This window comes from Coturnix japonica, chromosome 3 (assembly GCF_001577835.2).
Source record: "Coturnix japonica isolate 7356 chromosome 3, Coturnix japonica 2.1, whole genome shotgun sequence".
NCBI classification, from domain to species: Eukaryota; Metazoa; Chordata; class Aves; order Galliformes; family Phasianidae; genus Coturnix; species Coturnix japonica.
The window spans coordinates 2,402,048-2,420,670 of NC_029518.1; the positions used below are offsets into that span (position 1 = coordinate 2,402,048).

Sequence of the window (18,623 nt, forward strand, 5' to 3'; positions counted from 1 at the left end):
AAGTTGGTTTCTTATTCCCTCCTCCACCCCACTCTGACTTTGTAGTAAAAGCGTTATTGGAACTTCTTTCCGCTGGATGTGCTTCCCTCATGGTTTGGAAATTCCCTACATGCCTGGGAGTTTGAATGTTTTCTTATCCTCTTTTTTTTCTTTTTTTTTGGCTTGTTTTCTAACTTATTTAACATGGTTAAACGTCGTGTTTTCTATTTCACAGGCTAAATGCCTTCTCTTGTCTGGTTTGTCTTGTAAAGTCAAGCTAGACAGCTTCTCTGAGCTGCTTTGTGAAAGGTGGCATTAGATTTGTTTTGGAAAAGGTTTATGGAAAAAAATCACTTTAGAGAAGCAAGCATATATCTCTAATTCAGATAGACAGAATCATTCTTTGCTAATTGAAGTGTTCTTTCCCCTTCCCCTCTTTACTATTTCACATTTTCAAATATATATTTTTGAGTGAATTTTGAGTGTTTAGTTATTATTATCTTCTCTTTTGGTTTGTGGGATGTGGGAAATATAAGCTCAAAATGTGAGTCTTTCTTTCCCTGTAAAGTAACATAAGGGTTTGCTTCTGAATGTGCTGTGAGTCAGATGACTGTATACCTCTCTGGTTTGTGTCTTACCTATTCTGTAATTCCCAAATTCAGGGGTATTGGTGTGGCTAATCCTAAAAAGCCTCAGAATAGAACTAAGAAGAGGAAGCAAGAAGTTGAAGCCAATTTAAAATATTTAAAAGAACGATGACTAATCTGCTTGATTAGGAATGTATACTTGACATTTCTCTTCAAGCATTAGAATAAGCAGGAGATGATCTTATTTTCCAGAATGTTATTTGTTTCATAAAGTTATAAAGGCAATATGGGCATATGAACACATTCTTAAACTTTATTAAGTAACACAGTATACATTTATTTGAAGTTGATGTGAAAGTATCTTAATTGCTTTAGCGCTGCTGGGCATTTGAGAAGCATGTTTGAATGCAACGATTGAACTCAAGTTTGTAGTGGGAAGTTTAGTAACGTAAGGAAAAGTATACCTGTGTAGGGATAGTTGCAGCAGCCTTGAACAGTGATTATTTTAAAGTCTGTGAGCTTTATGGTGCATAGTAGTAGGATGTTAAAATAAATCCTAAACACAGCCTACATGTCCACGTTCAGTATTTTGCTCTCACACTGTGTCCCATGATGCCAGGCTCTGCCTCCTTGGTCCTCACTGGCATGTATAAATTCTGTTATTCAGTCTCAAAGAAGTTGTCATCCTTGTATCAAGCATGGTAATTATAATGTGTGAAAACAAAAGGAAGGTTTGAATAATGGGAGTGCATTTTCTAAAACAAAAGCTGCTCAAGCTATTGTTTTGGTTGTGTGATTCATTCCACGTTTAATTGGAAGGCTTTGTAGTTAAGCTCTTATCGAGTTGCTGCAGAGTTTCCAGTTTACTGCACCAGTGGCATAGAAGAAGGGCGCCTTCGTTCATGTTCGTTTTGCTGTGGAATAAAATTGATCTTGATTGTTGGTAGTGTGCTTTGTTCGTGACCGTTGTGTTTTTCCATTTGAATGGAAGAGAAATAATACAAAAAATTCTGTCTGACATGCTCCATTAATATGCCTTGTAGATGCAAAATAAGCTTTCGTATTCAAAAATTAGAGTGGGAGTGGCAGTCTGCCATCCAGCCACTTAGTTTGTATTCACATGTAAGTGACAAATAGAATTTTGATGTGCTTACTGACCTTTTGTGACAAAACACTATTGCAGTCATTTGTCTTGAAGAAATTAAATCCTAACAGTGTATTTCCTTCTAACCTGTGCATTAAGTCTGTGTTCCGACCATGCTGTCTGTAACTGGCTGCCCGATGTACTGTCCCAAATTGTTAAGCCAGGTATACACAGATTCTTAACAGGGAAAATACATAAAGCTGAGCAGACACACGTGGCTCCCATTAAAAATCATCTAGAATGATGAGAAAGTAGAAAGTTGCTGACCTCAAGTTATGGCTTCAAGCTGGTCAAGGAGAGATTCAGGCCAGTAGTTAGGAAAAGATTATCATAGTAGAATTACCTAGGTTGGAAATAACCTTGAAGATCATCAAGTCCAACCGCAGCCTAACCAGTACCCTAACTCTAAAAACCCTACACTAAATCGTATCCCTAAGTACCACATCCAAGCAGCTCTTAAACATAACCAGGGATGGTGAATTCTTCTTTGAAAGAGTGGTCAGGCGCTGGAATGGGCTGCCCAGTGAGGTGAGGTGGTGGAGTTACCATCCCTATAGGTGTTCAAAGAACGTGTAGGTGTTACACTAAGGGACATGATTTCGTGGGGAATATTGGTGGTAGATGGGCGCTTGGACTGGATGATTTTGGAGGTCTTTTCCAACACTGGTGATCTTATGATTGTACTGGAAACCTTTATCAGTGTGGTTTGAAAACAGAAGGGAGGCTTTTTCTCATGATGCAGCAAGGAACAAATGCTCATTTTCTGGGTAGGCGTGGATAAGAATAGTGCAATACATCTTTATGAAGCTCAGTATTGAGGAAAGCCCACAAACATCGTGGAGGGGGAAAAAACATAAAAAACATTTGAATTTTTGTTGTGAGTAAAGAATGCATGGGGAGAACTATTGTGTGGAAATAATGATCTTATGCTTTTGTGATCGCAGGAAGACAGATAATGGTAGTCTGTGAACCCTGGAGGGCTTATGGCTCAGTCCTGAAAGGGCTGCAGGATGTAAATGCAGGTGGGAATTTCATGAGAGCTCCAGTCAAAACAGTAATGCCTAAAGGCTTAATCCAGCTGGTGAGAAAAAAAGACTGTTATAGAGAAAGGGATGAAAGGGAAAAATCAATGTAGCAAGTACTCAGGAGAGGGAACGGTACTGAGGTGCTGCTTTTCAGATGACAAGAGAAAGGAAAATTGTGCTTAGGCTGATCCTTGCGCTCTTCCTATTAGACAAGTATTACTGATTACAACATAGCAGCTTCTATGCTCAAGGGAAGATCAAGCTAAGTATTACATAGGCTGGCTCGCAACTAGCATCAATGATTAAGGAGTTATTCAGTGTTCCTCCATAAGGAGTGGCATGATTACAGTGCGGGTATGTGTGTGTGCTATTCAGTGTTAATAATGACTTTAAACCACGTGTATGGATGAGCGATAGACAAATCGTATGAAACATCTGTGAGATTTTTCTGAAGTTCATTTATGGATTGGGAGATCTGTATTAATGTTTTCATTGCGAGAGAAATTGCACCGTGTGTTTCTTGGGCCAGTGAGGGCATGGGTGGAAATGAAAGGTAATGATAATGAATGGTCAGGAACCTGAGGGGGGAAGCTGGAGGCAGTGCTGCAGAAAAAGGAGTTGAAGACACCTGGTGAGAGCTGAATTAGGTGAGAATGGACCACCTTTACTGTGTGATGTGGAGGATGGATCATAAATTTCTGAGGCGAATGGTTGCATTAAAAGGCCAGCAGAAAAAAGAGGGTCGCTTAACATTGTAGACAACATTACCATGTTTGCCTAGAAATAATACTTAAAAGCTGCTTATAAAATAACAGGGCCATTTTCTTCCTAGACTTCATTAAATTATGCCAAAAAGCTCACCGTGCAGAAGTGCTAACAGGATTGATAAACACCTCTTTTTGAGACCAAGACAGATATTTGCAGAGCACAGGGAGTTGACAGAGATGCAAAAAATAAACAGATATTAAGAGTAAGAGAAAGGCATATCTGAGATGAGCTGAAAGCAAAGAGAGCTGCAGAAGGAATAGTGTTTATTTCTTTGTACTTCTGTAAGTCACGCAGATCTCTCACAGAAAAAGAAGCAAGAAATACAGTGCTGTGTGGCTGTAAACTAACTACAATAGAAACATTTAGCAGTTTGATTAGAAATACTTCTTTTTTGTCACAGAGTAAGCATTATTGGTTGATGCCAATGGCTTATTACATGGCAGCTTACTGTGATTGTTTAACGTTTGCTGTACTGGACTGACAACAAAAAAATATCCTTTGTTTTTAGGTTTTCAAAAACCTTGGTACAGATGTGCTTAAATCTGCATTTGAAGGTTATAATGCCTGTGTTTTTGCATATGGACAGACTGGATCTGGGAAGTCCTACACCATGATGGGCAATGCGGTATGTAGTATTCTGCAGATGTGCCTTTGTGTTATGTAGCAGTGCATTGCAGATATGTATGTGTTTGTTAGTGCTGTCCTCTGTCCTCTCTGTATACTATTGATTTCCACTGCATCACAACTTCTAGTAGTAGTAAGAGGTTTTAGAAGCTCTTGTTTCTTCTACAGGTAAATATTTCCCTTGCAAGAAGTGTCTTTAAGGGATGCTCTGTTACACTGAACAAAAAGCAATCCTTTCCACTGTGTAACAGAACCAATTTTTTTAAGTACTACCACTGATTTTCTATGTTAGACTTGAAAATAAAAAAAAAAAAATATGTGTTTTAAGCACATAAATGCTCATTTTTCTTCTGAAAAAATCTCATTTTCAGACCACTTTTGAAGGGTTAGAAGGTTAAAACAGATCCTTGACCCTTTTCTGAAGTGCCAAGTGTGAAGTAGGGACTGGGGGTAAGAGTAGCTAAATGAGTTTCAGCATGTTATGGGTAGATAATGCTGACTTTGAGTTTAAGGATTCCAGCTTTCTTAGCACCACAGTGAAGACCCTGTAAAAGAGGGCAGGTGTGATGGGAAGGGCACGTGGCCATCTGTGAGTGAGGAGCAGGAGTGGTTTCTTGCAGCTCCCTCCACAATGGCTCAAGGTCAAGGACAGAAAACCTTGGCAAAGCTGTTGGAAGTGGAGCAGTGCGAAGGGCTGACTGACGAACTCTGTTTGAAAGGCAGCTTTTACAAGTTTAATTCCCCTTTAATCCTTGGGAGAAAATACTTTTGTTCCCAGCAGAATTGAAAAGGGGAATATTGCCACTTGTCCTTCATTAGCTCACTCTTTGGAAATGCCGCCTTGCACCTCTTTGAGTTTAGGAGAGTAAATTAGCTTTAAATCTTATTCTTTCAGTTGTCAAAGAATAAGTGGCTTCACTATGGTAAGCAAAATAGGCTTTTGTAACCAGAAAAGATCTTATGACTTAGAAGTGGATTTCTATTTTGGAAATTTATATGTGACATTTTTATGAGACTGCCTGACTATATGCAATGACCGTAATCATCAAGACATGTTGCACGTGAATAGGTGCTGAAGTTTGTTTGACACTATTCGATAATAAAGGTCTAATCTTCTTGCCATGATACATAAATACTTTAATCTGGTTTTGTACAGCATGTGTATAAAATACACTCAGCCGCCAAGTTAAATGCTTTAAAATTGATGGCCCTGTCAGAGACGCTGCTATGCTGTAAGAAATCTTGAATTGGAAATAAATTTTCTTTTTCCCCACTTCTCCTTAACAAATATGAATTCTGTTCTCCCTTTTCTTTCAATGTATGCTGTTCTTGGCTCCGGAAGGCTGCTTCTTTAACAGTGTGTGCCACAACTATTTCAAGAAGTACGTGGACATGTTAGAAGTCTCGAGCAGGGATACTGAAGTGGTTGGAGGTCTATAAAATATGTTCTATCAGGAAATTATATGCTGAGAAAGGAAGACTGTGGAACAACGGAAGTCTTCCAAGATGTGAAAGTCTACTGCAGAAAGGAAGGGAATCATTTTATATATCTGTATGTTTTTTCCCATGTAAGGCACTTGGGCAAGCAGTGGAATGTTGTAATTGCAGTAGAGAGGTTTCTGGTTAGATAACACAGAAGGAAAACAAGCTTTTAATGAGAAAATTCAGCTCTGCAGTGAGCTACTTATTTTGGTTCTATAAACTTTAATGATGGGAAATTCTATAACCCTGAAAAAAAAGAGGTAGAGATGATAAGATATACTTGATCCTACTTAGGAGCAGTAAGGGATGAAAAGGGAAGAAATGTTTAATTTTAGTTTCTAATAAAGAACATTCTGCATGATGTACATTTTAGTGACAAAGTAGACTGGGGAGTATGTGCTCGTACTTCCTCATCTCCATCCTGCCATAGTTGAAGTTATTCAATTAGAGTAATATTTTCTATTTTAAGACTCTCATGCAACTGCTGGTTTGTGTCAGTAACTAATGGCTTGCCTGAAGCTTTATGATGGATCTTTCATGTTGTTTTTTTTTTCCCTTAAACTGTAATTAAAACTATTCAGTTGTTTCCAAGCATGAGATGAAAGAAAGTTCTTTTAATTTCCTCTGTGTTTTTAAAGTAAATAAATAAGTGGTGGGAAATTCTAACACTGGGCCCTGAAAAATATTGGGAAAAGATGCTCCCGTGTTACCAAAGGCAACCTCACAATAAGCATTATTAACTTGTAAGTTTCTCCCTTTATCTGAAGGCTGTTTTATTCTGATTTGGTTGTTACAAAGCAAGGTGGAGTCAGTGGAAGGTCTAGATATGCTTGAAGGACAGAGCAGGTAATTATTTTGTAGAATGAAACCCAGCTTAGGAAGGACAAACTGGCTTTCATTAAGACCTCGGCGAAGGAAGCTAGAAAGAGGGGAAAATAAAGGGAGAGCATGCAGATGTGCAGTGATTTAAAATAAGAAGTTTGAGACTGGACGAAGAGCCAGGTAGGAATACTGTCTGCATCAAGGAAATAAGGTGAGCAGCTCTGCAATGGCATCTGGTAGAAGGCTGCCAGAATGAGAAGCTGAAGAATGAGGAAAGATAGGAGAAGTGTGGAAGCAGGCTGGTGTGACCTTGGAACGGGGGCAGAGCAGAAGAGAAATCTTTGCCTGTGCAGTGCCTGTCTTGCCAGAGTCTGGTGCAGATAAGTCCGCTGTAGGTGTGTTTCCTGCAGCCAGATATCTCTAGAATCCCACTAGGAAAATTTTCTTGGATGCCTGGAGTGCCTGGGCTGTTTCTGTGCTGGATATTTGTCCTAGTTTGTCCTGATTTGCCTTCTTCCTAATTACAAGGCTACAAACTCTAATGAAGATCATTTCTTGCCTTGGCTGTACACAGAATTAGAATTAGTCCTTTGCATCAAGTCTATGCCTTTTGGACTGGAGGCAAATTGTAGCTGACAGACTGTTTTGTAAGCTATTCTGATTTAGCAGCTCTTAGCCCAGAGCTCATCTGTATGCTTGTCCTCTGCCTTTGTTCACTCATTTCAGCTCTGGAGGAGTGTTAGCCTCTGCCTTTGTGTCAGGGAGGTGGGGAGCTCAGCAGGTAGGTAGGTGGTGATCTACCTGCCAGACAGAGCTGTGTGGTTGTCCTTCAGCCCTCTGCTGCTGGGGAACCCTTGGCTTTGGTTGGGAAAGACGTTCACTGCAGATGTTTTCAAATCCATAGTGAAATGAGATAGATGGAGGAATTAGGTAGTTCTTATGTTGCTCTTACATAAGCTAGTTCTGCCTTAAGTAGCTTGGGATATTGAAGCTAAGTGAGAGAGGTGACACATAGCCCAACAGTAAAGAATTGGAACTAGGATGTACGTTCTTACATGCATAAGAATTAATGTGGCAAGGTGAATACAGTTTAGTAAAAGGCAGGAGAAGGTTTGATACCTCCCATTGCTGTTTCTCTGTGTGAAACAATTGATTCGAGATTTTATTGTTTAAAATGTACTTCACATGCATATGTAGCCTTGGGAATAAGAACTGTTGTTGTTGCAGGGTGATGCCGGCTTAATACCTCGGATTTGCGAAGGGTTATTCAGCAAAATAAGTGAAAAAACAAAACGGAATGAAGCGTCCTTTCGAACAGAAGTCAGGTAGGTGTTGGCATGTTAGTAGTTTGCTATTTTACCATACTTGATTCAGTTCCTGCAACCCTGTTTGGCTTATCTCTGAGAAAGGCCTGTTTCCATGCTTGGCCTCAGTCCTTTAATTGATTTTTGTTGGCAGTTGCAGTCAAAATGTGCAATACTTCTAACTTTGATCCAACAACTCTGTATTTTGCTTTATTTACCTGATGATGAAAATGCCTTTACAACTGGAAGGCATCTTTCTCATTTTACTGTTTATTTAAGGCTGACATTAGGTGCTCTTGGTCTTGCTAATGCCTGCTCCCTTCTGATTTCTTGTTTTATTTCCTCATGATACAAGGACGCAGCAGTTGTTGCTATCTTAAGCCAACTTGGGATTTGCTTCCTCAGGCATTTTGTCTTGTTTTCAAACTATCTGAATATGCCTTTTATTCTCTTAAAGAATCTTCATTCAGTCAGTGGTTTTTCTGGCCTTTACTTTCAGCTATCTGGAAATTTATAATGAACGTGTGAGAGATCTTCTCAGGCGGAAGTCATCAAAAACAAATAATTTACGAATCCGAGAACATCCAAAAGAGGGACCGTATGTTGAAGGTAGAAAGACTTCAGACATTTTTGCACTGGATATTTTACTACTTTTGCATATTTAAACGTGTTAGATTTAATTGCCTAGTTTTTTTGGTTTTTTTTTTCCCCCTTTGAAATAAAGATGATGACGTATATAGAACTTTCACTTGATATAAAAGCACTAAAGTTGAATAGCCTCATTTTCTATTTCTATTTGCTTTCTCAGTTCTAAGATTACTACACGTAAATACAGTCTATCTGTAAAGTCAGTCAAATTTCAAGTAATATTAAGAGATGCAATTGGTTTTAAGAATTCATTGAATGTGATTGATACATCCATAATGTTTCAGATGGAATTAAGTAATCTAGTTGGCTTAATCCATCTTCTGCTACTGGAAGTTCCTGTTTCTTGAGAGGTTGTGCTCATGGACCAAATACTTTAGTATATAAGAGTGCACATTTTCTCTTAATTTACTGTAAACACGTAAGTTAGCAGTTATTCATGGGAGATCACATTCTTTTCCTTAAGATTAATAAAAAAGCACAGCAAGAAACAGTGCAATTGCAGCATCACTTTGTAGTGATGGTAGTTTGAGTCCTTTTGATGGGATAAAAAAAATGAATCAAGTGCATGTATGGACATACTGAAACATTGTGCTTTTCTTTAGATTTGTCTAAACATTTAGTGCAGAATTATGGTGACGTAGAAGAACTTATGGATGCAGGAAATATAAACAGAACTACGGCTGCAACTGGAATGAATGATGTCAGCAGCAGGTCTCATGCCATTTTCACAATCAACTTCACTCAGGTAAAAACAAGCCTGTATTAATGTGTCTATGTTCAATAAGTCATATGATAATAATGAAATACGCTGCTCAAAGCAGCAAGTTTGGGTAAATGATTGACTGTACGTTGTCTTCTGATAAAGAAAGATAGAAGTGTGAAAGTGGCATTTTGGGAATTGGAAATACCTGTATCACTAATCACATTCCTTAAAATTAATGTTGTAATTTGACTACTTAGAATGACAGTTAATAGATCTTGAGGAAGTTCGGGTTGGAAATCTGGGCTAAATCATTTTAAAAACAAAACAACAGAGCATCTCTGTGGCCCAAATCATGGGGGAGAACTGTTGTCTGGGTGTTTTGTTACCAACTTTTCCTCTCTTACTCTAAGAAATCTGTTCATATTTCTTCGTTTACTGGTCTAAAGATTGAAATTGTTTTCGCAGAGCATAGTAACCTTTTAAGTTTTTAAAATAATTTTCAGTGAACTCCTAATTGCTACTTCCTTAAACTTGGGGGTGGGAGGAGAATGTGAGTGTAGGTGTCTGTGTGCGGTAGCTGTAACTTCAAGTGATAGTTGAAAGCCTAATAATATGAATGCAGCATGTATTCACAGTATACCAGGTAAATGCCAACTCACAGTTGTTGGTACACGTGCAGAAATGGCTTGGAATTGCAAATGCTACAATTTCAAAAAGTAACTATTTCAGTGGGAGTTGAGAAAAAAAGTTACAATAAATGCCTTTCTGTTACACCCCTTATATATCCGTCTTCTGATACTCTGCTACTGTGAGTAAAATTCAGTGACATGAATTGGATTCCGTAAGATTTCAGATTTTTGTAGCTTAATACTTTTTATTATTATTTTTAGGCTAAATTTGATTCTGAAATGCCTTGTGAGACTGTTAGCAAGATTCATTTGGTAGATCTTGCTGGAAGTGAGAGAGCAGATGCCACTGGTGCCACAGGGGTTAGATTAAAGGAAGGCGGCAACATTAACAAATCTCTCGTTACTCTGGGAAATGTCATTTCTGCCTTAGGTAAGTTACTGGATTTTGTGCTTTATGCTGTTGTGGATTTGTTAATTGTTAAATACCGTTTTGCTAATTTACAGTTTTTATTTCCGCAAGTACTGGAGTTAGGAACTAGATGATCTTCAAGGTCTCTTCCAACCAAAGCTACACTGTGATTCTATGAAGTAGTGATTTAGAATATATTCTATGTTTGAAAATGAGTGAAAATGTATAACTGCTCTTTTTTGTTTTCCTGTCCTCACATCACAGCTGATTTATCTCAGGATGCAACAAATCCTCTTTCAAAGAAGAAACAAGTATTTGTGCCTTACAGAGACTCTGTGTTGACTTGGCTGTTAAAAGATAGCCTCGGAGGAAACTCTAAAACTATAATGATTGCCAGTAAGTGTCTTTTAATGACTTTTTTTGCATCCTGAACTATTCACGCTTAATAGGATTAGCTGTAAATATTTAGATTCCAGATGCTTCTTTCGGGCAGAGCATTCTTTACACATTTTAATTTCTTTCTTTGTGAGTTTTCTAGTGACTCTCTGCCTTTACCTGCATTCTTACAGAACATCTCTTGCATCAGTACAGCTGTATGTGGTCTCATTATATAGAATCTGATTAATTTGTTTAATAATTCCATGAACAATGGCAGTTATGTGTCTCCAGAATTTGAGAATTTCATTTTCATGTGCAGATCTTTAAGGATTCTTTGATCTCTTTCTGGATGCATTATGTTTGGTCACAAACATAACAAGGCATTGACATTGTATATGTACAGTCATTAGGCATACATAAGGGTCATCTGAATGTGCATGACTAATTGTCTGCATCTGCTCTGACAGTGAGCTCACTGCTGTGTTAGTCCATAGCAGACACACAGCATAATGATAAGCTAATCTGACCAGTTAATCTTCAAGTAATATCTCCTGTTTGTTCTTGTGATTCATTTGCATTCAAGACAGCTCTGATATTTGTGATAAATGCACAAGCCCGGATCTAGATGAAGTCTTGTAATTCTCTCTATTTATACCTCTCCTTTGCAGACTTTCATTCTCAGTTTTGTTTTGTTTTTAAAGGAGGGTTTTGTGCATCTAGTAAATATAAATGTGTGCATCAGTTCACTTTTCCAAAACATTTCTTCAGAAATAGTGGCAGAAACAGCCTGGTTTCTTTTGACATTTAGTGGGTAAGAATGTAATCTTTTGTAAACTTACTTTTTGAGTACAGTGTTTTAATGTTGTATAGGTTTAATTATTCATGATCAGTCAACCTACAAACTTCTCTTACAGCTTTCTTTTTACCTATAGGAAGCTCTGTAAAGATCACTTGACTTAAAAAGCATGCATGGCATGTACTGCAGGTTTTTCAACAGATTGGGATGGGAATCTCATTAAAAAAAACACAACTATTTAAGCTACTAAAAATAGTATTGGAAACGAGGGGTGGATTTGGGATGTCAGAGGTGTAAATGTGAAGAAAAGAAGTTTCTCCCCTATTTAGCTGTGATGCAGTTTAATTGATGGACTCCTTTTTTGAGAAATGGTTGGGCAGGGAAGTTGAGATTCTAAAATGCATTGAACCAAATTCTGGTTTTTCAGTTGCTTTGCTGTGATTGGATTTTCTGGGTTCTTACATTGCAAGATTTTGGGAATATTTCTGGAATTGGTGCCGTTTCCTTTCCTGAGACTGATCATGGTGTCAAAAGATGATCATGGGCCTGATGCTGCTTTCTTCTTCTGGCTGTTCAACTAACGCTGTGCTAGCACCTATCTTGATGTTTTCTTACAGTTTTCTTACTCAACTCTTATGGTTGAGTAACTCATAGTCTGTGGTGGGGTGGGTGAGGAGGCTTTAAAAATGCAGTGAGCTTTTAGTGCCTTTACTAATGATTATAGTGCACAGCTGCTTTTTCAGCTACTTTTCCATCTATTAACGATGCATCTGCTAGGCACAGCCCTGATGGTTGATCACTTCTCCAGCAGTAACTCTACTGATAATGTGGCTGAATTGCCTAACAGAGCCTGACAGGCTGTCCAGATATGTTTGGCATGCCTTTCCTGTAACTAAAAACTCACACAAAAAAGCAGGAAGATTATCTTAGGCTCTAGGAAAAGCTCTTATAAAAATACATCTGTTTCTGATGTGCCGTATTTCTATAAAATATTGTAGCATCTGTCCAGAAAGAGAATATTTGAGTAGTGGGAGGGAGGCAGTAAATAAAGTAGAAAAGTGATTAGTGTGAGCTAGAGGAAGTATAGACTGGTGCCTAGAGCATCTCCAGTAACTCAGGCAGTCTCTGCCACTAAAAGAATATTTAGTGGCAGAAAATTATGGTTGCTTAATTATTTCTTCAGGAGTTTTCATTGTCTGGTTCTTTGGGTTTCTTGTTCATTTGCATCATTAAGAAGACTTCTGGTCCCTTGTTTCCAAATGATGCTCTCTTTTTAATGTAGACATCTTACATATTGTTAGGAAAAATTAGCTGAAATATAACATCAACGCTTTCATTAAAAATCCATTGCATCTCCTTGTTGAGTTGCCTGTAAAAACAATACTTATTTTTCCTGGTGCTTCAGATGAGGAATATTCTGCTTTCTGCCAGACACCTGCAGCTCAGCACAACAGATAGTTGTGTAAATGGGTGATAGAAGCTCTTGTTTTTGTTTGTTTGTCCAGTCTATCTTTTGCTTAAATGCTATTTAAGTTAATTCTAAAACATGGAACAAAAGTACCTTGTTTCTACCTGAAATGACTTTTCCATTGGATTTTTATATTGATCCTCTATAAAATAGTTGGTGATTTTTTCCACTGTTCATGTAGAAATTCACAGGAGCCTGTGAAGTATTTATACAAGATATTTATGCTTACCAGCAAGTTCTAAATGTTACATATGTTGACGGAAAGATTGCTTTACAACTCTTGATTGCTGGACCTAATTACTTAAATTACTTAAACACAGTTATAGAGCCTTGAGGGCAGTAGAACAAAATGAAGAACTCCAACAAATTGAAGTGGTTATGTATTTCTGTCTCTTCATCCATGATAACTTTATCAGACTTAAAATATAAACTAGCTTTACTAAGTGAAACACATGGTTCTGTGGATAAACTCTTTCTGATTTCATCTCCTCAGCTATTTCACCTGCTGATGTCAATTATGGAGAAACTTTAAGTACACTTCGCTATGCAAATAGAGCCAAAAACATCATCAACAAGCCTACTATTAATGAAGATCCTAACGTCAAACTGATCCGTGAGCTGAGAGCTGAAATAGCCCGATTAAAAGCCCTGCTTGCTCAAGGGAATCAGGTTAGCTTTACTTGAAATTTATGTGTAATTTTCCTTGAGTTATAACATCTATTTCTAGAACGTAATGAGATAATTATCTTTCATTATATTGATTTGAGCAAACAAGCTCTATGAGGCTATGAATGAATATTATTTTACTGATTGAATCAGTTTCCATATGGCCAGTAGATTACCTCTTTTAACTTGAGGGGGAAAAATTATCAGTCTCAAGCTTTTAGCTTTCTCTTAATGTAATCAGGCCTTGATTGCAGTTTGCTGGGGAACAGGTACTCAACTCAGCACAAGGAGACTGAACAGGACGTATTTGATGTGTGTAGGATGGTGGACTGAAGAAATGCATTAGCTGGTCCCTCAAAAGTAGAAGGCATGAATACCATAATGACCACGTTTTTACACTGATGTGGATTTGGGTAACATGGTTTTTTTTTGTGTGTGTTGCACTACACAGTACATTAGAGAGCATGTAGTGTGCTGAACGTGCAAAGGACTTTCAATTGTGATGGAAGAAAAGGTCTGTATTTTTTATTGGCACAGACTGAAAACTTTCCAAGTTAGATTTATGTCTTGGATAGAGGAACTGCTGAGAGGCCCTTCCTCTTTGAATTGGTAATGCTGTTCTTCCAGAGTGCTGAGTCACCAAACTGCTTGATTTAAAGAGTCAGAACACTAAGGAACTGGGACTGATCAGAGTGGAACACTTTATAACTGTAGGAGTGATTGCCAGAACCACTCTGCCCAGTACAAAGCTTCTTCATACTGGAGAGAATAGTCTAGTATATTTGATTTAGTTATGGGCCTGTATAGAACGAAGCATGGTTTCTTCGGAAGCGTTTTAACTATACAGAATGCTGGTTTGCTTTAAAAAATACTTTTTGTTATGTCCTCTCCCTGTCCACCTGTATCTACCTGCAGAATTTCTTTTTCTCAGTGCTACTATTCTGCCTTTTCTCAGTACTGGCCACTCTAAACAGTTGTTGCACAGGCTCGGTTAAGCTTAATTTCTCCTCTGTTTCTAGGATGATGAAACTGGACTAACAGTAAGGAATGTACAATTGCTCAGGCCACACATCCCTTCTAAATAATGCCACTCGGGGCTGTTAGATTTAATGCCTGAGCAAATATGATTTGGAAAGACCTCTGAAAGGATACTATATGATTCTATGAGTCTCTAGATTTATCTCTAGACCTACCTGAGTTTATTTTAGATAGACTGCATGGTGTGAAATGTCAGTGCAACATAGACATTTTATTTATGTAAGTTTAGTACTGCAGCTAGATTTCATGCTATAAAACATTTACTGAAAAAGGGAATGGGACCATAGTATGAAGCAGTAATAGGTATTGTGGGTGATTGAAGCTGAGCTCTGCTCTGTTACAGACAATTAGAAAACTCCTCTTGGGGCTGAATTGTTGTTGTATTTTTGTACTTCTTTTGTATTCTTTAGCAGAGAAAAATGAATGTTTCTTCCCTAGCTTGTCTGATCACTTTTAGTTTTTAAATATGTTAGCAAGGTAGATGTAGCACAGACCCCTTTGAAGATGTAACGCTTTGTCCTAATTCCAATTTGTAAAGCAGTGGATATCACGAAATAAATCTGTTTTGGCTGTAGGATGTGATAGACGGCTGTATAGCAGACAATAGACAATTTGCTTAAGTTAATTGAATTTGTGGTGGTTGGTAAAACAGCAAGTGGTGTTATGTATGCATAATAGAATATAAATCCCTCCATCATTTCTTCTGTGATCTCCCTTTGTGTTCCCAGGATACTGTATTTGCAAATGCTTCTGTAGATTACTGAAGATACTGGTTACTGAAATGCAGTGCCAGATTCAGTGTGGGAGGTCACATAACAATGAGTACTGCTTTTGTGCCTATAGTTTCCTTTTCTAATGCCTATTACCTTATATACAGTTTTTAATTACAGATAGACAGTACAGATATGTCATGCAGCAGAGTCATTAAGTGTTGATGCATAATAGTCTTTCCTGTTTAACAGGAATACAGAGTTAAATTTGGGGAATTACGTGTTATAATCTTGTCTGGTTTCTGTGTGGGCAAGTTTGTGACAACATGTTTTCAGAGGGAATGAAATAATGCTCCCAAACTGGTGATTTGTACTGAGAATATCTGCTTTGACAACACTTCGATTACATGGAGAGTTTACAGTATTTTAAGGTAAAATGGCATTTGTTGGAGTGTGAAGTATTTCATATTAGAAGTCAGAGAAGGTGAACAGGTAATTTCTTTCAGGTGATTTTGCCAGGATTGTCTTTTTTTTTCTTCTTTTGTTAACTTGATACTATTTATTTTTCACAATTATAGATTGCTCTGCTGGATTCTCCAACAGCTTTAAGTATGGAAGAAAAGCTTCAGCAGAATGAAGCAAGGGTGAGTTATTTCATAAATCAATTTAAAAACAAATAAACAAAGTAAAAGGGCCCTGGTGCAACTGATAGCCATTTATTTTTATAAACATGACCATTAAACCATTAGATGTCAAGGTGTATTAGAATGAGCCATATCTACAAAGTACACTTTGGATTTATTCATATGCCACATGTCTGCTAGGAATGCATTTTACAGCTCTGTGGTGTACACAGGGATCCCTATTGTATTGTGCTGTATACTTGAAGTGGAACCTGCAAAGCAGTGATATGAGCCTTCAGTTATAAATGAATTTCTCATATTCAGACGAGGTGTTTAAAACGTTAGAAATGTGATTTTATTTTAGTGCACAAACAAAGCTTTTTATCTAGGTGTACTGAGCAATAAGAGCTGCTGTATACACACTAATTAAAGTACATTACTCGTACTCTAGCAGTAATAGCTGCTTGTCCTGCTCAGGAGTGTTGCCCTCTGCATGGAAAGCATACCAAGTGTGTTTTCTTTTCTCAACCTCATTAGAAGGTTACTTGATTAATATTTAACCTAATTCCTGCAGACATGATTACTGAAAAATCTAGGTAGGTATTGCAGCGGTTGTACCTTTTTTCTAATACTTGAATGGATGCAATAATAATGCTTATACAGATGTAAAGTCTACATCACCATATTTAAATTGTGTGACACATATATGGTAGCTTTAATGAGTTGACTTGTCCTTATGTAAGAGGGGTTTTTGAAGAGTGTTACAATGTGGTGAATATACTTACGGGTACTCTTAATACTTCTTCTCAGTCTCTTCAGCTTTTTTCCCTGCTTTAACATTCTGACCACCAACACTGATGGTGCTGTGAAAAATGTATTTACTTTTCTCTGAATTCTCGAGATAGAGGTAGAAATGAGATAAATATATTTATTTCTTCTTGATTCATTTGCATTTGAACTGCAAAGACAGCTAGGGTATAGGCTGCTGGTTGTAAATGGGGAGGTCTTTGTGGGTAGGGATGTAGCCATAGTGATTTTCATCATTCTGCACCATGAAGTGGATTTAAATAATAGATGATTGTGTATGTTTTTAAGTCACTGTATATAATTCCTGTGCAGAAATCTGCCGATATAAAAAACTGAAGTGTGTGTATGCATGTGTGTGTACACATACAGATGTGCACATGCACACTTATATGTAATGTGATAATGATTTCAAGTCAGTCCAAGCTTCTAGGTCAGTCTGCCTGAATTGCTTTCTGTACAGTGATTTCTAAAAAGCCAGAAGGGATTTGAAATGAAAAGAGCCTTCTCTGGTGCATATAAGTTGCCCTTTGAGATGGGCAGCTTAGTGAGTAGGAAAGGCAGGACAACGTTTCTGTGTTGATATGTAGTGCTGTCCCTGTTAGTAACACCTTTGCAAGCAGACCCTGACTTCAGTGCTGATTTCAGCCAAGTGATTTCTGTGTTGCAGCAAACTTACCTCTGATTCTCTCATGATGGCTACCTACTGCTGCTTCTGCATGCAGAAAGAGTTTGTTTTGACCAGAATATGTTTATCTCCAATGAAGGGAAGAAGCTGTCGTGGTTTAGTCTCTTACTGAAGGAGCAGTAGCTCTCTTTTAAATGTTTAAGTCCTAAATTTTACATGAAGAGTTGCACAAGTATTTCATACTTGTCTAAGAATTAATTATCGTGGACTTCAGAAGAGATGTGATTTCTCAGATATTTGTTCTCTTTTACAGGTACAAGAACTGACCAAAGAATGGACAAACAAGTGGAATGAAACCCAAAATATTCTGAAAGTAAGGCAGATATGTTCTTTTTCAACGTGATGTTTGAACTAATCTTAGGGTTTTTCCTTCTTACAAATCTTTACCATATTGAATGTTTCCATTTTACTGCAAAGGACAACTCAGAGCAAGGGCAAGTGGCTCCCTCATCCCTTTGGTGTTTTTGTTGTATCCATAACTGCAAATAACCACCTTTTATGTTGTATTGGATTGTGTTGCATAGAGGATATGGTTTTTTGCATTGGCCTCAGATTTGCTTCAGTTAGAAGTAGTTCTTAAAGTTGGAATAACAGCTTTTAGTTGAATATCCTCCAGTAGGTCTCCATCAAACAGAACAGATGGATCTGAGCTGAGTCCTCGAGCACTGGGATTTTTGCAGCTCAGTCATGTAAGCTGGCTTGAGTGCAGTTGTTATTTGACTCCAGAATACTTCTGAAGCAGTTAAATCCACACAGTACTCTCTTGCATTTAGCAGTTTTAGTACAGATCCCAGAGGGCAACTTGATTCCATACTAATATGATTTCCATACTGTGTTTTTTGAATGATACTGACTGATAAACTTGTCTTATCTGCATATATCTTTGCCTCTCTACTGTCCAGTTGTTCTGGTAGGGATTTATGTTGGCTTGTAGCTCTTGGAGGCAGTATTTTTAGGTGATGTACTAATGGGCTACTTCATGGTTCCATATGAGTGCTCACAGAAGAACAATTCCCACAGTTTGGTTTCCACAGAATGTTTTTGCCAAATATTTTAACTATTCTGTTAAATAAAAATTTGGGAAACAAACTCTAAACTTTCATGATTTACAGTATATGCTGAGAACACACTTATTCAGAGGGTGATTCAAACAACAGCATAGTGTTTGTATAAATCCTCCTTATCGCTAATCTGAGACTTGTTTTTGTAGTTGATTTTTGCTGTGTATCGCTTTTTAATTGTGTTGATTTTTATTTTAAGTTCACCTCTGTGTCTTTTATCTGACTTGCAAGTAAGTCAAATGACTCTGTGCTTAAAAATAAAACACA

General features: G+C 37.7%; 1 protein-coding gene across 16 annotated transcripts in view; it reads left to right on the forward strand.

Moving 5' to 3' along the window:
* Window positions 1-18,623, forward strand: part of KIF16B (kinesin family member 16B) — a 122,119-nt gene that overhangs the window by 11,207 nt on the left and 92,289 nt on the right. For all 16 annotated transcript variants that reach the window (XR_001553712.2, XR_004306516.1, XR_001553716.2 and 13 more), the window contains 9 exons: window positions 4,012-4,128; window positions 7,659-7,756; window positions 8,235-8,344; window positions 8,986-9,128; window positions 9,977-10,145; window positions 10,389-10,520; window positions 13,260-13,435; window positions 15,759-15,824; window positions 17,549-17,608. Coding sequence is in view for 7 of the 16 variants with exons in the window: in XM_015856729.2 (XP_015712215.1) it covers window positions 4,012-4,128; window positions 7,659-7,756; window positions 8,235-8,344; window positions 8,986-9,128; window positions 9,977-10,145; window positions 10,389-10,520; window positions 13,260-13,435; window positions 15,759-15,824; window positions 17,549-17,608 (1,071 nt within the window). In the remaining 9 variants the exon portion in view is untranslated. The remainder of the gene's footprint in view (window positions 1-4,011; window positions 4,129-7,658; window positions 7,757-8,234; window positions 8,345-8,985; window positions 9,129-9,976; window positions 10,146-10,388; window positions 10,521-13,259; window positions 13,436-15,758; window positions 15,825-17,548; window positions 17,609-18,623) is intronic.